The sequence below is a fragment of the Sander vitreus genome, chromosome 14 (genome assembly GCF_031162955.1).
Source record: "Sander vitreus isolate 19-12246 chromosome 14, sanVit1, whole genome shotgun sequence".
NCBI classification, from domain to species: domain Eukaryota; kingdom Metazoa; phylum Chordata; class Actinopteri; order Perciformes; family Percidae; genus Sander; species Sander vitreus.
Window position 1 is genome coordinate 19126359 of NC_135868.1, and position 18617 is coordinate 19144975.

The 18617-nt window shown below is 42.2% G+C and overlaps 1 protein-coding gene across 2 annotated transcripts; it reads right to left on the reverse strand.

The window, feature by feature from the left end:
- Positions 1-18: 18 nt before the first annotated feature.
- Positions 19-16214, reverse strand: LOC144529184 (juxtaposed with another zinc finger protein 1-like). Of its 2 annotated transcripts, none has more exons than XM_078268171.1 (5): positions 15916-16214; positions 6733-6805; positions 5605-5801; positions 3802-3971; positions 19-2895 (listed from the first exon to the last, which is right to left on the reverse strand). In XM_078268171.1, exons 1-5 carry the CDS (start codon positions 16028-16030, stop codon positions 2719-2721), a joined length of 732 nt encoding a protein of 243 aa, XP_078124297.1. In that variant the 5' UTR covers positions 16031-16214; the 3' UTR covers positions 19-2718. The 2 variants fall into 2 exon arrangements, with proteins under 2 accessions (XP_078124297.1, XP_078124296.1); XM_078268170.1 differs by having other exon boundaries at positions 5596-5801.
- Positions 16215-18617: the final 2403 nt, after the last annotated feature.

An 18617-nucleotide genomic window follows, 5' to 3' on the forward strand; every position in this document is an offset into this window, starting at 1 on the left:
ATGGCCATCAGTCTGAGCTACAGAGCTTTTCACTTTATTTTTTACTGGGTTTCTTTTTTCAGTCATTTCCTGTTTACATTTACGCAGCTTCTCTTATATAGAAAGACAGTTTGACATAATTTACAAGTCACTCTGCTCAGAACCTGTTGTCCCCCCATACAAAAAGGAAACATTGGTCTCCACATTACATACGAAAATATAATTTAAAAGCACTTGACAACAGACACGTTACAATACATTCACTATACACAGTATATTGAAACCCCTCCCTCGTCTCCTTGTGCACACAGCCTCCGCTTCTCCTCTCCCATAAGCGTAATACTGCATTTGGCCCCTGTGTAAAGCTGAAACTATTGCCATGGTGACAGCGGTGTCCGTGAAGCAGGGATGGTTTTACGAGTGTTTGACAGAACTCCGCCGGGAGACTTTCAGTCTCCGTCCATCTCGGCCTGTCTCGGCTCTGATCCCAGCCACGGAAACGCTTCCCGTACACTGAAAGGCAGGAATGAAGATTTTCTATCGCAAGCAAACCATTACCTAAGGGTTACTTTCAGGGTAGTACGTCCACAGATGTACTTTGAAACTGAGACAAAGATTTTAGAGATCTTTGTTCACTTGCATGTATTGAGGCTTCAGAATAAACATGGATGTCTTTCAGGCATTTGGCATGTGTTGGGGTAGCGCGCTTAAAAGGCATCGTGATTACAGTCCAGGCGCTTGGTAATTGCTGGTAATTGCTATAATCAGAACAGGATATTACAAAGAAATTAGGGGGTTAAATAATTTATGTTTAACCCCCTAAATAAATTAAATTTACAAATACCAGGATAAAAAAGGTATCGTTGCCATCCTAACACTGGTTTCCATGGCAACAGCAGCTTGGAGGACAGGAGGGTGTGTGCATGTCAGAGGTCACTGTACCATCAAAAGAGAAGAAGCTCGTGCTTTGAGCGTTCTGCAGACTATAAACTTTGTGCATGATGAGGAAAATGATGGCGTGAATCAATGTGTCTTGGCACACGGCGGCTGCGCTGCACCGCTCTTGTTTTTCTTAGAGGCAATGAATGATGAAATCCCAGTCAGGGGCAACAAGTTGGCCATTGCTACACTACATGAAACACTGCCAGCCATCCTGCTCCACAGGAGTCAAACCAGCGGCCTGGCACAGACAACACAACAGATCCGAGCACTGAAACACACAGAATACAGTTACACTCTATAGGCTGATGACTTGGATACCGCTGAAAAAAACAGATACGCATGGAGCTGATGCACGCGCACACACACGCACACACACACAATACATACACACAATAGAATGAACTAGAATGCTCTTGTCTACAACACACACGACTGACAGGTTGTAGATGGTAATCTCTTTCAAATACAAATCTTTTTTCACATATTCTTCTCAGTATGACACAGAAAGCATGCATGGAAACATTCGGTCGATGTACATCCACTCATCCGCACATTTTGGAGGCGCGATGAAGAGAAAATCATTGCCACAGGTTCCCTTCCCCCCCCCCCCCCCCCCTCATCAGGCACATGGTATGGTCAATGTTTGGCAGTGGAGAGCTGTTGGCAACATCATGGAAAAATAAACAGAACAACAAAGATCTTGGCAACTGGAATACAGTATGATGCTTAACCTGCTTTCACGGCTAAGTCTCTTGAACACAGCTCTGGCACTCTGAATGTGGAAACACTGGAAATATGAAATAAATGGATGGCTTTTTCGCTGGGATGAAATGTGTAAAATATGAATTGTTGGCCCAGGCCATGTTCAATACATTGAGCGCTGAGCAGCCCTAACTGATCAACAGTAAAACATTGCACGCGAGTCAGAGTGTCAAACCGAAAGGCGTTTTGGCTCCTTATCTTTAGGGTGTGGTGAGGGAAAACTCTCCGAACCTAAAGTCAGCCAGCTTGACCTCTGAGGTGACAAAACTGGCCGTCTCAGCAAATAAGGAATGAAAGGAACACTTACTGATACATAGAAAGAAAAACACTGACAGATATATATAAAATAAAGCTTGAAAATAAAGTAACTATTTATGTATATGCTCATGAATACCTTTATATATTTTTATGTACACATACATATCTGTCTATTGTTTATATATCAATATATCTATTTAAAGTATAACTTAACTCTCACACTGAAACCCCCAGAAGTTACAGCAAAGGCACAGATCTAAGCTCAGCAAACTCTCTGCATCTAATGGAAAGGGAGTGTAACGACTTCTGAACTCAGATCAGCACTAATGTCAACTTCATCCCACTCAAAGACGAGCAGGGAAAAGGGGCAGGGCGTGGTTGCACTTCTGTTTTACATGTTTTTACGTTTCCCCCTCTTCTTTCATATCGTTTGTTTTTAGTCTTTTCTGTCTGTTTTTTACAGTTAGCACCTTATGTAAGTCAAACAATAGAGAAAAAATAACGTGATAGCATATACTAATGTGCAAATGTACAACAATAAAAAATACTACAAAGATAGTTTTTTTTTTTCTTTCAAAAAATACAAGTGATATAACATGGATAGAAGAAAAACAATTGTAACATCCAAACAAAAAGATGAGAAAAAAAAAATAAAAAATGAAAACAACTTAAAGCACGCACTTGATCCTGTAGTGTGTGGGATTGGTACAAAAGGGTCAGGGAAAGGAGAGTCAGGAAAGGGCTGTGTTTGGGGTAGTGATTGGTGTGAGCCGGGCTCTAGCCTTGAATCTTGCGCAGGATCTCGGTGGAGACAGGTGGGTGGAAGTTGATGGTGTGGTGTCTCAGGCCCTGCGAGGTCTTGTAGCTCTTGCCGCAGCGACACTTGAAGGGTTTCCTCACACGGATCTGTGTGCGGTGGCCATTCTTGGCGTGGTATTTGATACCGTTCACATTCTGAAGAGACAGGGAAGTGGAGATGCATTATTTTAAAAAAAAAGGGAAGAAGGGTTATAAGCACCCTTTTTTACACACAAAGCCCATGTGTGACAGGGAATGTTGACCATGCAATTTACAACCTGTGTACGCTTATTGACCCAGGTCTGCAACTCGCTACGCTAACCGGCAGTAGCCTCAACACCATTTAGGAATCCAAACCTGAGCTTTGACAAATCCCAATTTGCATATTTGCTTAACATAGTTAGCTACTTGCCAAATGTTTTGCTAAAGTATTTTGGTCTCGTTACGAAATATAAATTCTACAAGTCACATTAATCAAACATGTTTAGATTTTAGAGATTGAGAGAAACAGAATTTAGGATTTGTAGGGCTTGAGATCACCGACAACACATTTCATTTCACGTTTTACTTTTTGTTTTAATGGATGGCCATTAGCTTTTGCTGTGGCAGTTGCTAATATTCCTAGAGTCCATTATTATTATTATTATTATTAATATTAATATTATTATTAGTATTAAATTACGACTGATTACTGTACCTGATTACTATATAGTAATTCTACAGTAATTTTTTAAAGTAAAGTGATTACAGAAACCCCTTTTTTGCCATTTTATATGAAGGCTAAACAATGTCACTGTTTTGGTCTGAAAAGGGTATAATAGATAAATGTTCCCACACTGTTGATCATTTAAAGAGCAGGGACTACAAGTTGAATGAGGTTTTTGTTACCAGCTGCAAATTTACCATGATAATTTTATCACCGCCTCCAATCACGACATCCTGCATTTATCATGTGCTATTTGTTAAATAGTATGTCCAGACATGTTATACTCAGACAAAAGCTACAGTGTCCTATGGCTGTGTAGCTGTGGCTGACTTCTCAGTCCTCTGGTATGGAATTACCTTGTATCTCTTCTTACAGCCGGGGACGGGGCAGGCAAACGGCTTCTCCTCTCCCCCGTTCATGCACATGGAGCTGAGAATGGACTCAGAGCTGATGGCGCTTTCTGTGGTCCACGACTCATCGCTGTCCGACTCCTCGTAGTCTACCTCCTCCTCATCATACTCACTGCCTGGAGGCACAACGGAGACACGGAGGACAAATAAAAATGCTAACCCAAAAATACATCTTGCCTTGGGAATTTACCAAACAGAAATGATATGTGACTTATTATTAAAACCTTTTCTGCTGCTGTTTGGATGCATTAGCAGCCCACATGTCACTGAAAACACTGTTCAGACAAAACAGCAGTGGTGTGCGTGTGCATGTGTGTGTGTGTGTGTGTGTGTGTATGTGCTTCTGCGAGTCAAAATGCAGGGGTTGGCACTGAGAAAGAGATCATTAAGTGGGAGTGATCCCCATTGCTCAGCCTGGAAAAAGTGCTTTGCTAAGTACAGAACATTTTCCACTCACATGCTTGCACACACACACACACACACACACACACACACACACACACACACACACACACACACACACACACACACACACAAACAAACACACACTTAAAGTCCCACTGACCCCCCAACATCTCACAGGAAATGCTGCACCTCAGCATGAGGAAATGGATGGCACCCTGGCACATGTCGAAAGAGCGTGTGTGTGTGTGTGTGTGTGTGTGTGTGTGTGTGTGTGTGTGTGTAGCTGTGCTGGTGTATAAGCCCAGACCTAACACTACGTTTGAAACCATTTGGGCTGGAATTGGACATCTGCTTCTGGGCTGTGCAACACACGGCCCCATGCAAACACACAGCGTGACATCTGCTATGTAATTAGCAGAGTGTTGACTGGTCTGCTCACTGCAGGAGCCACCAAAGCCAACACACACACACACACACACACACACACACACACACACACACACACACACAGACACACACACACACACACACACACACACACACACACACACACACACACACACACACACACAGAGCAGCACCAGTAGCAGCAGTAGACAGTGGTTGGGGTTTTAGCCTTTTCCAGTTTCCATTTTCTTCATGATTCAAAATTCTAAGGAAATATTGGCATGGGAATGTTCGCATATCCAACTTATCACAAAATTATTGTTTTTGGTTATAAAAGTAAATAAAAGTGAATAGTTTCCAAATACAGTTCATTCATATCAGCATTACTGAATAAAAGGTGAGCTGGCTTGTATTTTTGAAGTTATGTTTTGAACTTTTCTGCAGTCACCAGGTATGAAATGTGCTGGATTCAATTAACGTACAAATATCTTCATTTGTTCATCAGGATAAGTGTTTTCCCTAGGAAGGGGATGTATTTGGCAGCGTGTTTAGGGGTCCCCCCTCAAGAAAATGTTAGCTTTTTACAATAAAAAAAAATAATGTAATTTTACATAACTTGGACCATTATTATTATTACTACCATATATGTGTCTAAAACGTTGGAAAAGCTAGAGCAGATAATAAATAAATAACAGTCAAAAAGCTTAAAGACAAAACTGCCCAAAACAGCTTGGGTGCTGCGCCTAAGCCTTATAATGGTAGAGAAAACCCTGAGTATGAAGTCAGAACTTGATAAATGGGCTCCTGATGGTGTAGTCATCACTCTAGGCTTCTTCTGTTACTACCAGAAGGGTTAATTTGCATTAGTCACTGTTTCATCACCTCCATCATTCCACATGTACAAGCAATCCGTCTTTCTCTGTCTCAAACACACATTTCGACACACACCTGTCATACCTGTTGGTGTGCTGCTGCGGAAGGAGGAGGAGGGGGTGATGGGGGGCGTGACGGGAGGCGTCAGGTTACCGCTGGTCTGGCGAGGAGGTGTGGCTGTGCTGTTCCTGGACACTCCACCAGTGATGGACAGGGACAGTTTGGGCGTAACCTTCTTCTTCATGGTCTCCTGCTCCCGGCGCGCCGCATCTGTCATGAACCTGTGATGGTACGCAGGGGTGGGGGGGGGTATCATCATCAATAATTTCCCATGACAAGGCACAGGCCCTGAATATAATTTTTACCAACAAACCTCCCATCTGATCTATGGGGATGTCAACTTGAGCACCTTATAAATGGAGGCACTATACTGACCAAAGTAATTCCAGAGATCTCGGAACACACAGACATGCCAGCTAGCCAATGGTATCATTACTGAAAAGAACGATGGTCAAAACTACAGAAATATGACCCCAGTTCAGTTGTGATTAACAGGAATTATACTTTTATAAACTTGATGTACTGTAGTTTGATTTATATTTTCATAGTATTATTTGTTGCTATAATGGGAGCATTTAAGGTTTCATCTAATTATGGCTGTTCTGGGCACTGGTGCTATGAGAGGGAAGTCTGAGGTTTGACAAGACATAATTGAGCTGCTGAATGAGCAGCCCATTTAAATATACAGTCATCTCGACCTTGTACAGTAAACCCGAGTGACATTTACAACCTCGACACTTGAACAATTACCACAGTAAACAAACCTAGCTCTCTCTGTTTTACCGTTATCTTTCTCGAAGTTGCGTCTTGGGGTGATTTAATGGGGCATTAAGTGAGACGTGACACATCGGTTCACCACACAAAAACACACACATGCAATATTCCTGAAAGGCCGCCTTTGGCTGTGCTGTTTGCAGCGCAGGGAGTCAGGAGTGATTGTCTTGTGTGGTTTTCTGTGCTTGTCTGTGGATGAGTCACTGCTGTGACTATGGGAAGACAGTCATTTGAACTGCCCTCCGCAAGCCACATGTACGCACACTCACACTCACACACATAAACAGACTTTTACTGGTGGAGCAATGCTGCACTCAGAAGGACACCTTTGGTTGTGTGTGTGTGTGTGTGTGTGTGTGTGTGTGTGTGTGTGTATACCTGTTGATGTAGCTTAGGGCCAGATAAGTGGGCTGCTGTTGCTCCTGCTTCTCCAGGACCCGTGGATCTGTGTCTGGAAGAGAGAAAGAGACATCCAGATTAATCACTGCTCTCAGTGGAGGGAAAATGTTGCGTGAATACTCTTAGTATGTAGCTGAGTCATACATCTATTCTTCCTGCCAGACTGGCTAATAGATTACTGGCTGTTTCTCACACACTGCGTTCTCTGTATTAGTCCATAATATGCTAGACCGTGCAGATACATTTCAGATACTTTCATAAGTGGCACATTATTACGCCAACGCCAAGCCGTCTCTAATTTACTACAACTGCCTTTCCCAAAGTCACCAAAGGCTGATTAATGATCTGAATCGGCTGAATGTGGCAAAGAAGAAATTTGTCTGAGAGTGAAAAAACGACTTAGAGGCTGTGATGAATGTACACAGTGTATTACTCGAAACACACACACGCCTTTTCCAGTTGACTTGCTAGGTCAGTAACACTACAGTAGGCAACTTGCATTGCCTGAGGGAAGCAGTGTTAACTTCAAAGCCCCACCTCCCACCCCCTGGAAAACAGGAGCAAGTGTGCATAAAACACTGCGGGTGGGTGCATCTGTGAAGTACCAGTGCCATCAAGTGTCCAACGGGGGAACATTCAGAGGGATCCACACTAAACTAAAAACTAGTAGGTTTAAGCCATGGCATGCATGGCTCTGTGTGTGTGTGTGTGTGTGTGTGTGTGTGTGTGTGTGTGTGTGTGTGTGTGTGTGTGTGTGTGTGTGTGTGTGTGCGTGTGTGTGCGGGGTGTGTGTAATGGCTAGCAGATGTACTGCAATTCAGATCTAAGAATTGGATCATCTCTGTGCAACAATTAACTACATACTCCTGGACACTTCCTCCAACTAATCCTGTGTGTGTGTTTGCGTGTTGGCCGTCTTAGCCTTTTAGTTTTCAGGCTTCCACACCTCATCATTAAAGAAGAATGCAGACTTCCCACAGTGAGGGAGAACACCAAGGAGACCAGAAAACACGAAAACAACCTAGAAAAAAAAAATGCACACTACTGCTGCTGCTGTGTAGACCAGTCTTATACATTTGAGTATATGTAAAAACATTGAATATGCTAGGTGAGGAAAAAAGATAGCAGGAGCATGCATCATTAAAAACACACGCACACACACATTGGAGGTGGTCCACAGAGGTGGTCTTTGACAGTATTTTATAGCCGAGCCTTAATAATCCTACCTAGTGCTCAGATGTAGAGACCAGAGCTCTCTGCACATGCATAAGCACACGCACACACACACATAACGCGACCTACGCCACCTAAGGCTGAGTCACGAAACATGACAATGAGAGCTAGCAGCCAGGAATTTTGGGCCCCATGACAAAAAATAAAATTGGGCCCCCTCTGCGCAGCTGTTGTCACCACATCTCTAGGACCTAACTGTCCCATCAAAAGCTTTACATAACTTAACGAAATTATAATTATTATTATTAAGTCTTATTATAATTATTAATGAAAGACAGAGAAATCCCCACAGACTCCCTGCAATGTTGCTCACCTTCTTCACTGGGACAGGGAGGGGCACAGTTAGGGGGAGACTAGGGGGGGATGCTGCTGACTCATCTGTTAAGTCAAGTCTGCTAAAAGGGGCAGGGACAATGATTTAATATGAATATCTTGCTAAATGTTTCCCTGCACTGATTAAATGGTGATTAAATGTTAGGCTAACACTAATCTGTAGCTAGCTAGCTTATTTCACTATGGACATTAAGCCAACAGGTTAATACCACTCACAGACTATAGGCTACCCACCTTTCTTGGTGAAAAACTGGGTTACAGTTTGACACCCTTTCCTTTGTCTTTCCTCTCTCTCTCTTTCCTTTTTTGAAAACCAGATTTTGATTTAATGTTACTTGGCAACACTGTGGTCACTGTAGTTCTTCCGCATCTACTGACTGCAACTAAACACCGTCACTGAGTGCTAAGGCAGGACCAAACCATTTCATGCAGATACAGGGGGGTGGTCGGTCTATTGGATGTTTACTTTTTGGTCAATGGGGATATTTAACTTTTACTGCCAAAAACAAGTAAAAACAAAGAGATCATTAATTGTATTATTATATTTGAAATATATATACTGAATGATGATGGTTTAATAATTTTAAATTAGTTTTTACCTATTTTTTGGGCCCCTGTCAGTCATGGGCCCTTGGAATTGTCCTAACTTTTTCCCCCCTATACAGCCCCTGCTAGGCACCCTGAAGTCTGGCTTCTTGAAAACCACTGAGTGTGACTATTTTGCCCAATATGTTTTCTCTGTCATTATATGTGATAATAAAGTGATGATGATATAATATGGATAACTACTGAGGTACTCTGAGGATATTTAAGTACAAGAAAAATGTATTAAGGGAATGTGTAATAGGGCTCAAAAAGGCTAGGGCATTTAATGCTCGTTTATATGCATCACCTGACTGTAATGTAGCCCTCAAGCTTCATTCCCCTTCCTTTACTTAAATCCTGACATTTGAGAAGCTGGAGCAACTGAATGCTTGGCATTTTCCATTGATAAGTCACTTCAACAATCGGTTATCAAAAATGTTGTTGATAAATGTTCTGTCGAGAAAGTGTGGTGGAATTTCCAACTTACGAACTTATGCTAGGTAAGTTGAGACAGTGGTACCCCAGGTCTCCTTCAGGTCAGTGTCCAACATAACCTCATAACCCAGAGGAGTTGTGCCTCCATGGAAGACGGGAGACGTAAGAGCAGTATAATAAGACAGTGCTGCTCAGCTTGCCAAGACCATAGTAAAACTGAACACATAACACATTTTGTCTGCGCTGAGATATTTGGGCGCCCGTAATATCTTTGTTTACTTTGAAGGTTCAGCTAAACTTAACGTCAGCACGAGTTTAAATACACCTTCAGGAAGACAGAAACTTCAGAGAGTTGGGACGGTACGACACGATCGTGGTTAAACTGTACTGCCTGCTTAATTCGCTCCTCAATTGGGAATTCATTAAATGCTTCTGTGAGTGTCATCCAAGTCTCCCGAACCTTCTTCACGTGTGTGAAATGAGTTGTGCTGCTTGGAGATGTTCCAATACCAGTATCGGTATCGGCTCCGATACCGCCTAAAACGCTGGTATCGATATCGGGAAGTACTGGAGTTTATGCACCGATCCGATACCCCGCAATAAAGCCCTAAAGAAAATCTACGTTAAAGTAGTTTATTTATGTTCTTTTTCCGTTATAACTGACTGTCAAACTGGATAATAAAAGAAAGTTCTGTGGCATTCATGGTTTGTGTTTGTTCATGTTTCACAAAGAGTTATACATACAGGGATAGTAGTATACAGTTGTTAAAACATAATAAAATATATGACACACTGGTATCGGATCGGTACTCGGTATCGGCCGATACGCAAGTTCAGGTATCGGAATCGCTATCGGGAAGCAAAAAATGGTATCGGGCCATCTCTAGTGCTGCTCCTGAGTTTTTCCTTAACAGAGAGTAATTGATTAATCAACTAATCATCCGTCTGCAATAATGAACCAGGAGGCCAACTTCTATATGTTACAATATACTCAGAAAAAAAACCCCTGTCTTGTTGACTTCTATCTGTATAGTTTAACCTGTACTAATATCTTGTTGCTTCCTGCTGCTCTGGTCTACAATCGTCTGGCCAAAGGACTATAGTTTAAAAATTAGCCAGCTGGCTAACACTGGCACATTTACAGAAATGTTGATTAATGTGTGTTGTCCTTTATAAATACAGAATCAGAAAGAATCAGAATAAGAAATGCCAGAGTTCATACTTGGGATGTACAAGGAGTTCAGGTTTTTGCATCAAGATGAGGTAAGTGTGTACATGTGTGTGTAGAGAAGGGGGCAGGGTGTTGGTGGAAATGGAGTTAGCCAGGTGCAGAGAGAAAGCTGCAGTAAATGTTCACTGGCTTTATGACTTCCGCTCACCTAGCAGGACAGGAAGCTAATACACTGCTGATCCTGCCTCTGGAGCAGGAGGGGACCTACACACACACACGCACGCACGCACGCACACACACACACACACACACACACACACACACACACGCACGCACGCACGCACGCACGCACGCACGCACGCACACGTACACTCGCACACAGTAAGCTACATGAATATCAATTTTCACTGATTTAATTAAAAGTTTTACATTTAACCTACACGCCGCATTGCCTGCAGACTACTCTCTGTGTTTTTTATCTGCATGTGTGCGTGTGTACATGTTTCAGTGAATGTGTGCCGCATGTCTGAGACATTTTAGAGTCCTGAGGGTCTACAAATATATCCCTAATTAGCATTCCTGTCATTAAAAGCAGCAACCAATCAACTGCTGCTTCACTCATTTCAACACAGACGTCCATCTCTAACCAGCAGTACACTGCTGCCCCCTGCTGAATGCACACTGTGTGCATGTGTCCTCAGTGAATGTGCACGTGTATAGGTCTGTGCGTGTCTCTTTACATGTGTGTATGTGTTGAAGCCAGGCCAAGAATGCATGGCTTGTTTTGCAGACTGCTAATTAAGCCACAGAGAGCATTTTAACGTGTTTCTAGAGCAGCAGGCAACCGGATGGAGGGAGAGCAGAGGAGGAGGAGGAGGAGGAGGAGCAGGGGGGATATGGGTGGGGGAAAAGGCAAACTTCTCTGTAATTACACTTCTCAGTGCTTGGTGGGCTGTTTGGGCCCTGCGACTTCCGAAAGGCAATCTGTGTCACTGTGTGTATGCGGATGTATGTGTAGCGTGAAAAGAGAGGGCCTGTAGTTTCCAGTTTGGGATGCCGATCCACTAATTGCTCCGCTACACCCTGACAGGTCATTTAGGAAGTATGGTGAACACACTCTCTTACATTCACAAACACACGCCCCTTCCCGTCTCACACCTCAGAAAGCGGGATGAGAAACCATCTGGCAACTAGGGCTGGGCTATATGGTTTAGTTTATCTTAATTAGTCAACAGATAATATATCAGCAAATATTTTGATTATCAATTATTAATTAAAGTACTTTTTAAGCAAAACAATGATTTCATAGTTTTATCTCCTCGGTTGTGAAGAACTGCAGCTTGTCTCGGTTTTACATCATTGTAAACTCTAAATATTTTGGAGGTTTGGACTGTTGGTTGGACAAAACAGAACAAAGGCGTCAACGTGGACTTTAGTTAGTTTAGTCTTTAGTATTCTGTACCATTTCATAGACCACACAAATAATCCGTTAATCAATCCAAAAATGACTGGATCAACAATTAACAATCATTGTTAGCTGCAGCCCACATACAAAATGATCAAATGAACATGTGCTCCGCTGCATGAGACCAAACTCTCCTTAACCTTAACTTAAATTATACATATACAGTTGGTTTGCAAAACAATAACATGATAATTATTTTCATGATTAATTATTACGTTTCTTGATTTAACTTTTAGACCAAGAAATGTTCGAAATAGTGAAAAAATGCCAACCACAGTTTCCCAGAGTCAAAGCCGGGGACAGCTTCAAGTGCCTTGTTTGTTTTGTCTGACCCCCCCCCCCCCGTCGAAAACTCAAAGATATTCAATTCAAATCACAACAGGCGTTATCGTAGGACACTTTACAGATAGGTAGGACCACACTCAGCCAGGGGCTGTAGGTGCTACATTAGGACCACACTCCTGTCCATTTTTTACTATCATGTAAGACAAAGAAAAGCAGCAAATCTTCACATCTGAGAAGCTGAAACAGTGGAGCTTTTGCAATTTTCCTTAAAAAGTAATTTCAATGATTCAACGGTTATTTCTGTCAATCAGCTTGTCTGTTAATTGACTAATCATTTCAGCTTTGAAGATCATATGCACCACAAAATGATTTCACCTGAAAGTCAATTCATGCTCAGACCTACTGGCAACATCAAAGCAACTAATGCCAAGACACACTCCGGTAATTCACATAATACCTCCTCTGCTATGCAATTATATCTTAACTCAAAAAACTAACAACAGCAGGGAAGGGGGTTTCCTACCTGTTAATGACAGACAGGTAAAAACTGCTTAACCTTATTATGTTTGCCTTTTCCTTGAGGCAAGGCAGATAAACCTGGCCGGTGGGCTGAGTGATTACGTATTTAAAAGTTGCTGTAGGTCAATTATCTGCATGTTTCAGCAGTGACTGCATTATTACAACAAAATGCTGATGTGACTCCTCTTGTCAAGTCACACCTCTTCCTTTGATTTCAGCTATAAAGCCAAAGCCAAATGAACAAAAGTAAATTCTGTCTAAACAAGGCTGAGATTTCCCTGTGCTCCCCCACACATTTTTCCTCTCTTAACCTTCTCTTTCAAATCTCTTCCCCACTTTTAATCTCTTTCTGCCTCTCCCTCCCTCCCAGCTCCTCATTGTTGAGGTAAAAGAGGCAGGTATGTGCTTGTGTAGTTGGGAACACAGCACAGCGCTGCACACAGGCAGATTAGCCTGACATCATTACATTCCTCAGACCTTACCTAGAGTCACCGCACAAAGCCATTGACAACCACACACCACACTAAACACAGTTCACCTAACCCATTTCCTCTTGCATTCAGCTGTAATCTAAACAGTGTGGGTATGTTATTGGAAGGCTGCTATCCTTTTTTCTAGAATGAGGTCAGCACTGAAGACCCACACATTACCTCATTTTCTCACAGAAAGGATCACGACTGGCTCATCTGGTTTATTTGCTGCCAGCTATTGTGTGCTGTGTCAGAGGAGACAGGAGTTCAAATAAGATAATTGAGATACACAGGAGGGCAATCCAGAGGCAGAAGAATACAATTTGACTCTTTTTTTTTGGCAATGTAGCACATAGGATGTCCTACCACAAGAGGGCAGCACAGTAGTAATGACCAAGTTTCTAGCATAGGCCTACACTGATTTCTGTCCCTGACCCAGACCTAATGATTCACTTTTACAGCTGTTTACGTCTGATAGCACAATCCAGCAATCCAAAATTGTCGCCTCTGGATTATCTGATTTATTGTAAATTCCTGTTTTTTTCATAATCTGTTTGCACACTGCAGGACAGACCACAATCAAGGCCATCTGTGATCTGCAAAGCCTCAAACAGCTCATCTGACGTCTGACGTAGGAGCATCAAATTAGCTTATCTTTTGATTGATTGTAGATCGCACACTGATGCCCCATTTCAAAAGTAAAGGGGGGGGTCAAAGCTAAATGCCACTATCCCCTTTTTCTCTCCCACACCTCAATCCCCTCCATCTGTCACACTTATCCCTGTGGTAACTGATCTAGGAGCGGTATTGATTAGACTGTGTGATCTTGACGCTGCTGATGACCAGCCGCGGCATTAAGCGTGCAGAGGGAAAACTCATTAATCCGAGTGATCTGACTGGTAAACTGCCTTTATGCTCAGCTGATGGTTGGGGTCAAAGGACAAGCTAAGAACCAGATGGGGCATATATCAGTGTGGGGTTTTGACTGTGTGACTGAAAGGACAGGGTCGGTTCTTGAATTTCTGTCAGTTTAAATCCTTTAATTTGTTTACTGGTTGGTTTGGGGTAATTGTCACAACAACATATATGGTGTAAAAAAAATCAAATGGCCATTCACAGTGTTAATTTCCCCCCTCTTTGGTTAATTTACAAGTGATCCATTGGGCATATGATAGGATGAAGAGCGGTCCAAAACACTATCATCACACCGCTCCACTTTCTCCTCACCTGCAAACACAGTCACACCGAAATGACCCCTTTTTTAAACAACAGCACATGAATCCTGTCCCACATTTGACATGTGTGACATCACACGTCAGGTGTCCTCACCACAGCTGGCTGCTCGGGAGCGCTCTTTTGTTAGTGAGACAGCAGGTGTGCAATAACCCAGCCAATATACTGCCCCAACCCCTTTGGAGACAGCCAGTTGCCATGGAGACTGGCTCAATGAAGCATCCATTCAACCCCTTCACCCCACCCACTTCAAACAGCCTCCTGAGGATGGATACACGCCGCAAATAATGATTAGCCCACATCAACCTGTGTTTTGGTGGATCACAACTCCCTAGATTCATCTACACTGTAATTTGCTATGGTGGATTATAGGTCTATCTGCCTGAGTGGATCATTTTGTGTTCAAACAGAAGCAAGCATTTGAACGGTTTGTGCTTTAAAAAGTGTTAAATAGTTAACAAGCATTACATTGCATTGTAGTTAGACTACATGGGAATGTTTTTCCCAGTCAGATAAGGTCAATAGCAAAGGGGCACTCACACATCAACAACTAGGCAATGCTAATGACTTACTAATATTGTATTTACTGTGCCTGCATCTAAGATATGTTGATAAATGTACCAATTAGCCTACCACCAATACATACAAATATTTGTTTACTACAGCATTCTGTCTTTATTACCTATTTGTTTCGTTCATTTCATACTATTCCCACCAACGATGGTGTTTACCCTGTAACTGTTCGTGTCTATACAATGTCAAACAGTGGGTAAACTGATTTTGAGTCTATACATACCAGGTGATCGTTATCAGGGGGTTTACCGTCAGATGAAAATCTAATAGGTTCAACAAGTTGAAGCTTGTGCATGTGGAAGACAATACAATTGTTTCATTGCATGTCTGCCACAAATTGGTTCAGTATGGGGTCACAGTAATTAAGTGACATCAACATAAAGCACTGCAAAAGGTGATGTCTCGATGCGTTGAGACACCTGAGGTGACAAAAGCGTCAGGCAGCTCAATACACAAGCCGTGTGAGAAAAGATCCGGCTGCACGGCATCAGGCCTGAAAACGTAAACACACCGACACTTCAGCAACGTTAGCTGTGAAACCGCTGCCTGGTCGGAATGCTAGTTACACCTATGAGACCTACGCGGCCCTCGAAGTCGAGTTGCCGCTGCAAAAGGTAACTATCATGGCTAATGCAAAATAAAACAAGCCGGTAACTTCTTATACAGAGAAGAAGTATTTTCCAAGGAAGTAAAGTCTAATGTTGCTGAATAACTCGCACTCCGACGAGCATCGACTGAGAGCGAGCTGCAGGAATAGCGGAATGCAAAGCCGAGTCTATTTGCGTTCAGCTAACTAGCTAGGCAGCTAGCTAATACCAGCTAGCTGCCTAGCTCCGTCTCCCCCCTCTTGCCCGACTCACCGATGTGATTGTCCTCGATGTGGACGATGAGCTCGGCGAGAGACTCGAACTGGAGACCGCAGCCCCCGAACCTGCAGGAATTAGAGAAGAAAGAAGCGGCGGCGATGCCCGTCATGTTTTCGGCGCTGGTGCATTCACCGGGTGGAGGGGGGTCCAGGAGCCGGGGGAGGTAAACGAGGAGGCAGAGTTTTCGGGTTCGGGGTGGGGTGAGAGCCGCAGAACGCGGAGCGGCGGAGCAGACACCGGGTGGCCAGACAGGACAGCGGCGAACGCAACTGGGAGACAGGCGGGACGGTGGGGGTAGGGATGGGGGAGGAGGAGGGCTGGCTGGTGGCAGCCTACGTCACGACCTGCCTACCTGTTGGGATCTGTGCCCCCAAAGCTCTGACTGTTACATTATTAGTATTATTAATGACATCAGACACACTTAAATACATCAAAGTTAAATGTTAGCACATCTGCATGTTATATAGACAACAAACACATCTAACATAATGCATAACCTATATGTATGCCTTTATAAACATGATCTAATTTATACTTTTTTTCAGATATTGTTTTCTTGCTCATATTGATCAAGCAGAGCCAGGGCAGTTAATTAAAAAAAAATTTATTTTAATAACACCTTGTGTTTATATGTTTTGGTTATATCTTACGTCTAAATTAATTGCAAATGCCCTAATTATCCCTATATGTAAGGAATAGATATTAGTGAATTTGTATTTGATCAAAATTCTGTAGATATTGATTACCTATAGCAGGTAAAATACTGTATATTGGTATTACATTTTTTTTTCATAATGATTTGTACAATGCAACTGCCAATTAGGCCTACAAATATAGAAATATTTAAGTCTTTGGTGAAACACTGTACACAGAAATTAAGCAGTCATCCCAAAATTGTGTGGGAGAGTAAATTAAATATAGTATGAATTCATTTGATATATTACATTCATTGTAAATGCCCAAATGAAATATATAAGTATGAGGAATCAGTATTAGAAGATGTACATATATGTCTGTAACATTTGTTTTTACTGTAGACCACCTGTAGCAGGTAATTCACTGTACATTTGCCCTAAAGTTGATGCTTAACTTGAGAAACATTAAATAAGAGTCCCATTAAGATCTTAGAGCTTGCCAATGAATAGGCCCGAGCAGTCATCAAGATACTGGAAGAGGAAACAAACTCCCGGTGACCACAGTCATCTCGGAGTGGCAGCATCATAGTCCCAGAATAACGACTGGTTGTCAGCTGGACAGATGCTGACAGATAATCTAAATTCTTGTCTTAATATTCATCATGGTAAATAGCTGCTGGATTACATTTTGTCCAAACATTCATTTCCAGTAATGTGCTGTGAAAAAATGTATTCTGCTGTAATTCATTTATATATATATATATATATATATATATATATATATATATATATATATATATATATATATATGTATATGTAATAACTTTGAGTATTAAAAGGGGCAATATCCATTATGTGATCTGAGGTGATTTTGAGATGTGTGTCCATCCATGCATCCATTTTTTTAGGTGTGTGTGTGTGTGTGTGTGTGTGTGTGTGTGTGTGTGTGTGTGTGTGTGTGTGTCAATATTTAAGCTATAGCAGTTGCATAACACATTGATATCAGAGTTTAAGGATTAATGTTTCCCTGTAATGGCTCAGTGGTGAGGAGAGAACTTTGTAATGTGTATATGTGTGTGTGGCTCCCAGAGAGAGGAGAATGTCCTGAAATCACTGGGGTTGGCTAACCAGGGCCGGCTGGCCTGTGTTGGACCTGTTAATCGAGCGTTAAAATGGTCTGTCATAAACCACTGGCCAGTGACTTCAGCAAACAACCTTAAGACCTGGGAACACACTCAATCTTTTTTCTGACTGCCCTCAATCTACCCAACCATTTTAAACACAGACACACATACATACAAAAACATCAATGAATCATGAATTCTGATTCACAGCTGCAAATAAGTACTAAATAACTGTTACAAACACAAACAACATGACATCACCAGCGTACGCACTTGTACAGTATAGAAATTCAGTGACTTCATCAGCCTAACACATGTTATCTCTTACACAAACATGTAGGACACACATAAACACACTCATTACACGCACATGGTGTATCAGAGCTGTGACAGAGACGTAGTTCCCAAAACCATTACGTAAATGAGAAGTGGTAGCATGTGTTGTGAAATACAAGAGAGAAAGGGAGAGACTGAGAATGAGTTTATGGTGCATGACATCATCATATCTGAGGTCTGTGAGTGGTGCACAATGTAACAGTTTGGGATAGATCTCTAGCATGGATTTTCCAATTATCAGCTCCTTTTTTCGCTGAAAACAAACAGTCCAACCAGTGTGATGACCAACACACAACTCCAGTGTACATGTGTTGTGCAGTGTGGACCACACCAAATCATAACAAACACACACAAGGGGTCTACTCTTGAATGGATCTGCATGTAAGGGCAGAGTTGGATGTAAATTTAACTCCAGCAGTCGCATTACATAATCAGATGACTGTAACTTGTATACTCGGATTCTGTTTAAAGTATCTGTTTTCAGTTACTTTTTAAGTCGCACATTAGTGCAACATTACTCAATACTCAATTACTTAATAGTCAGAGACCATCGTGTATCAAATCAAAACAGTTTGGCAAATGAGCCAGATGTGTGATGTAG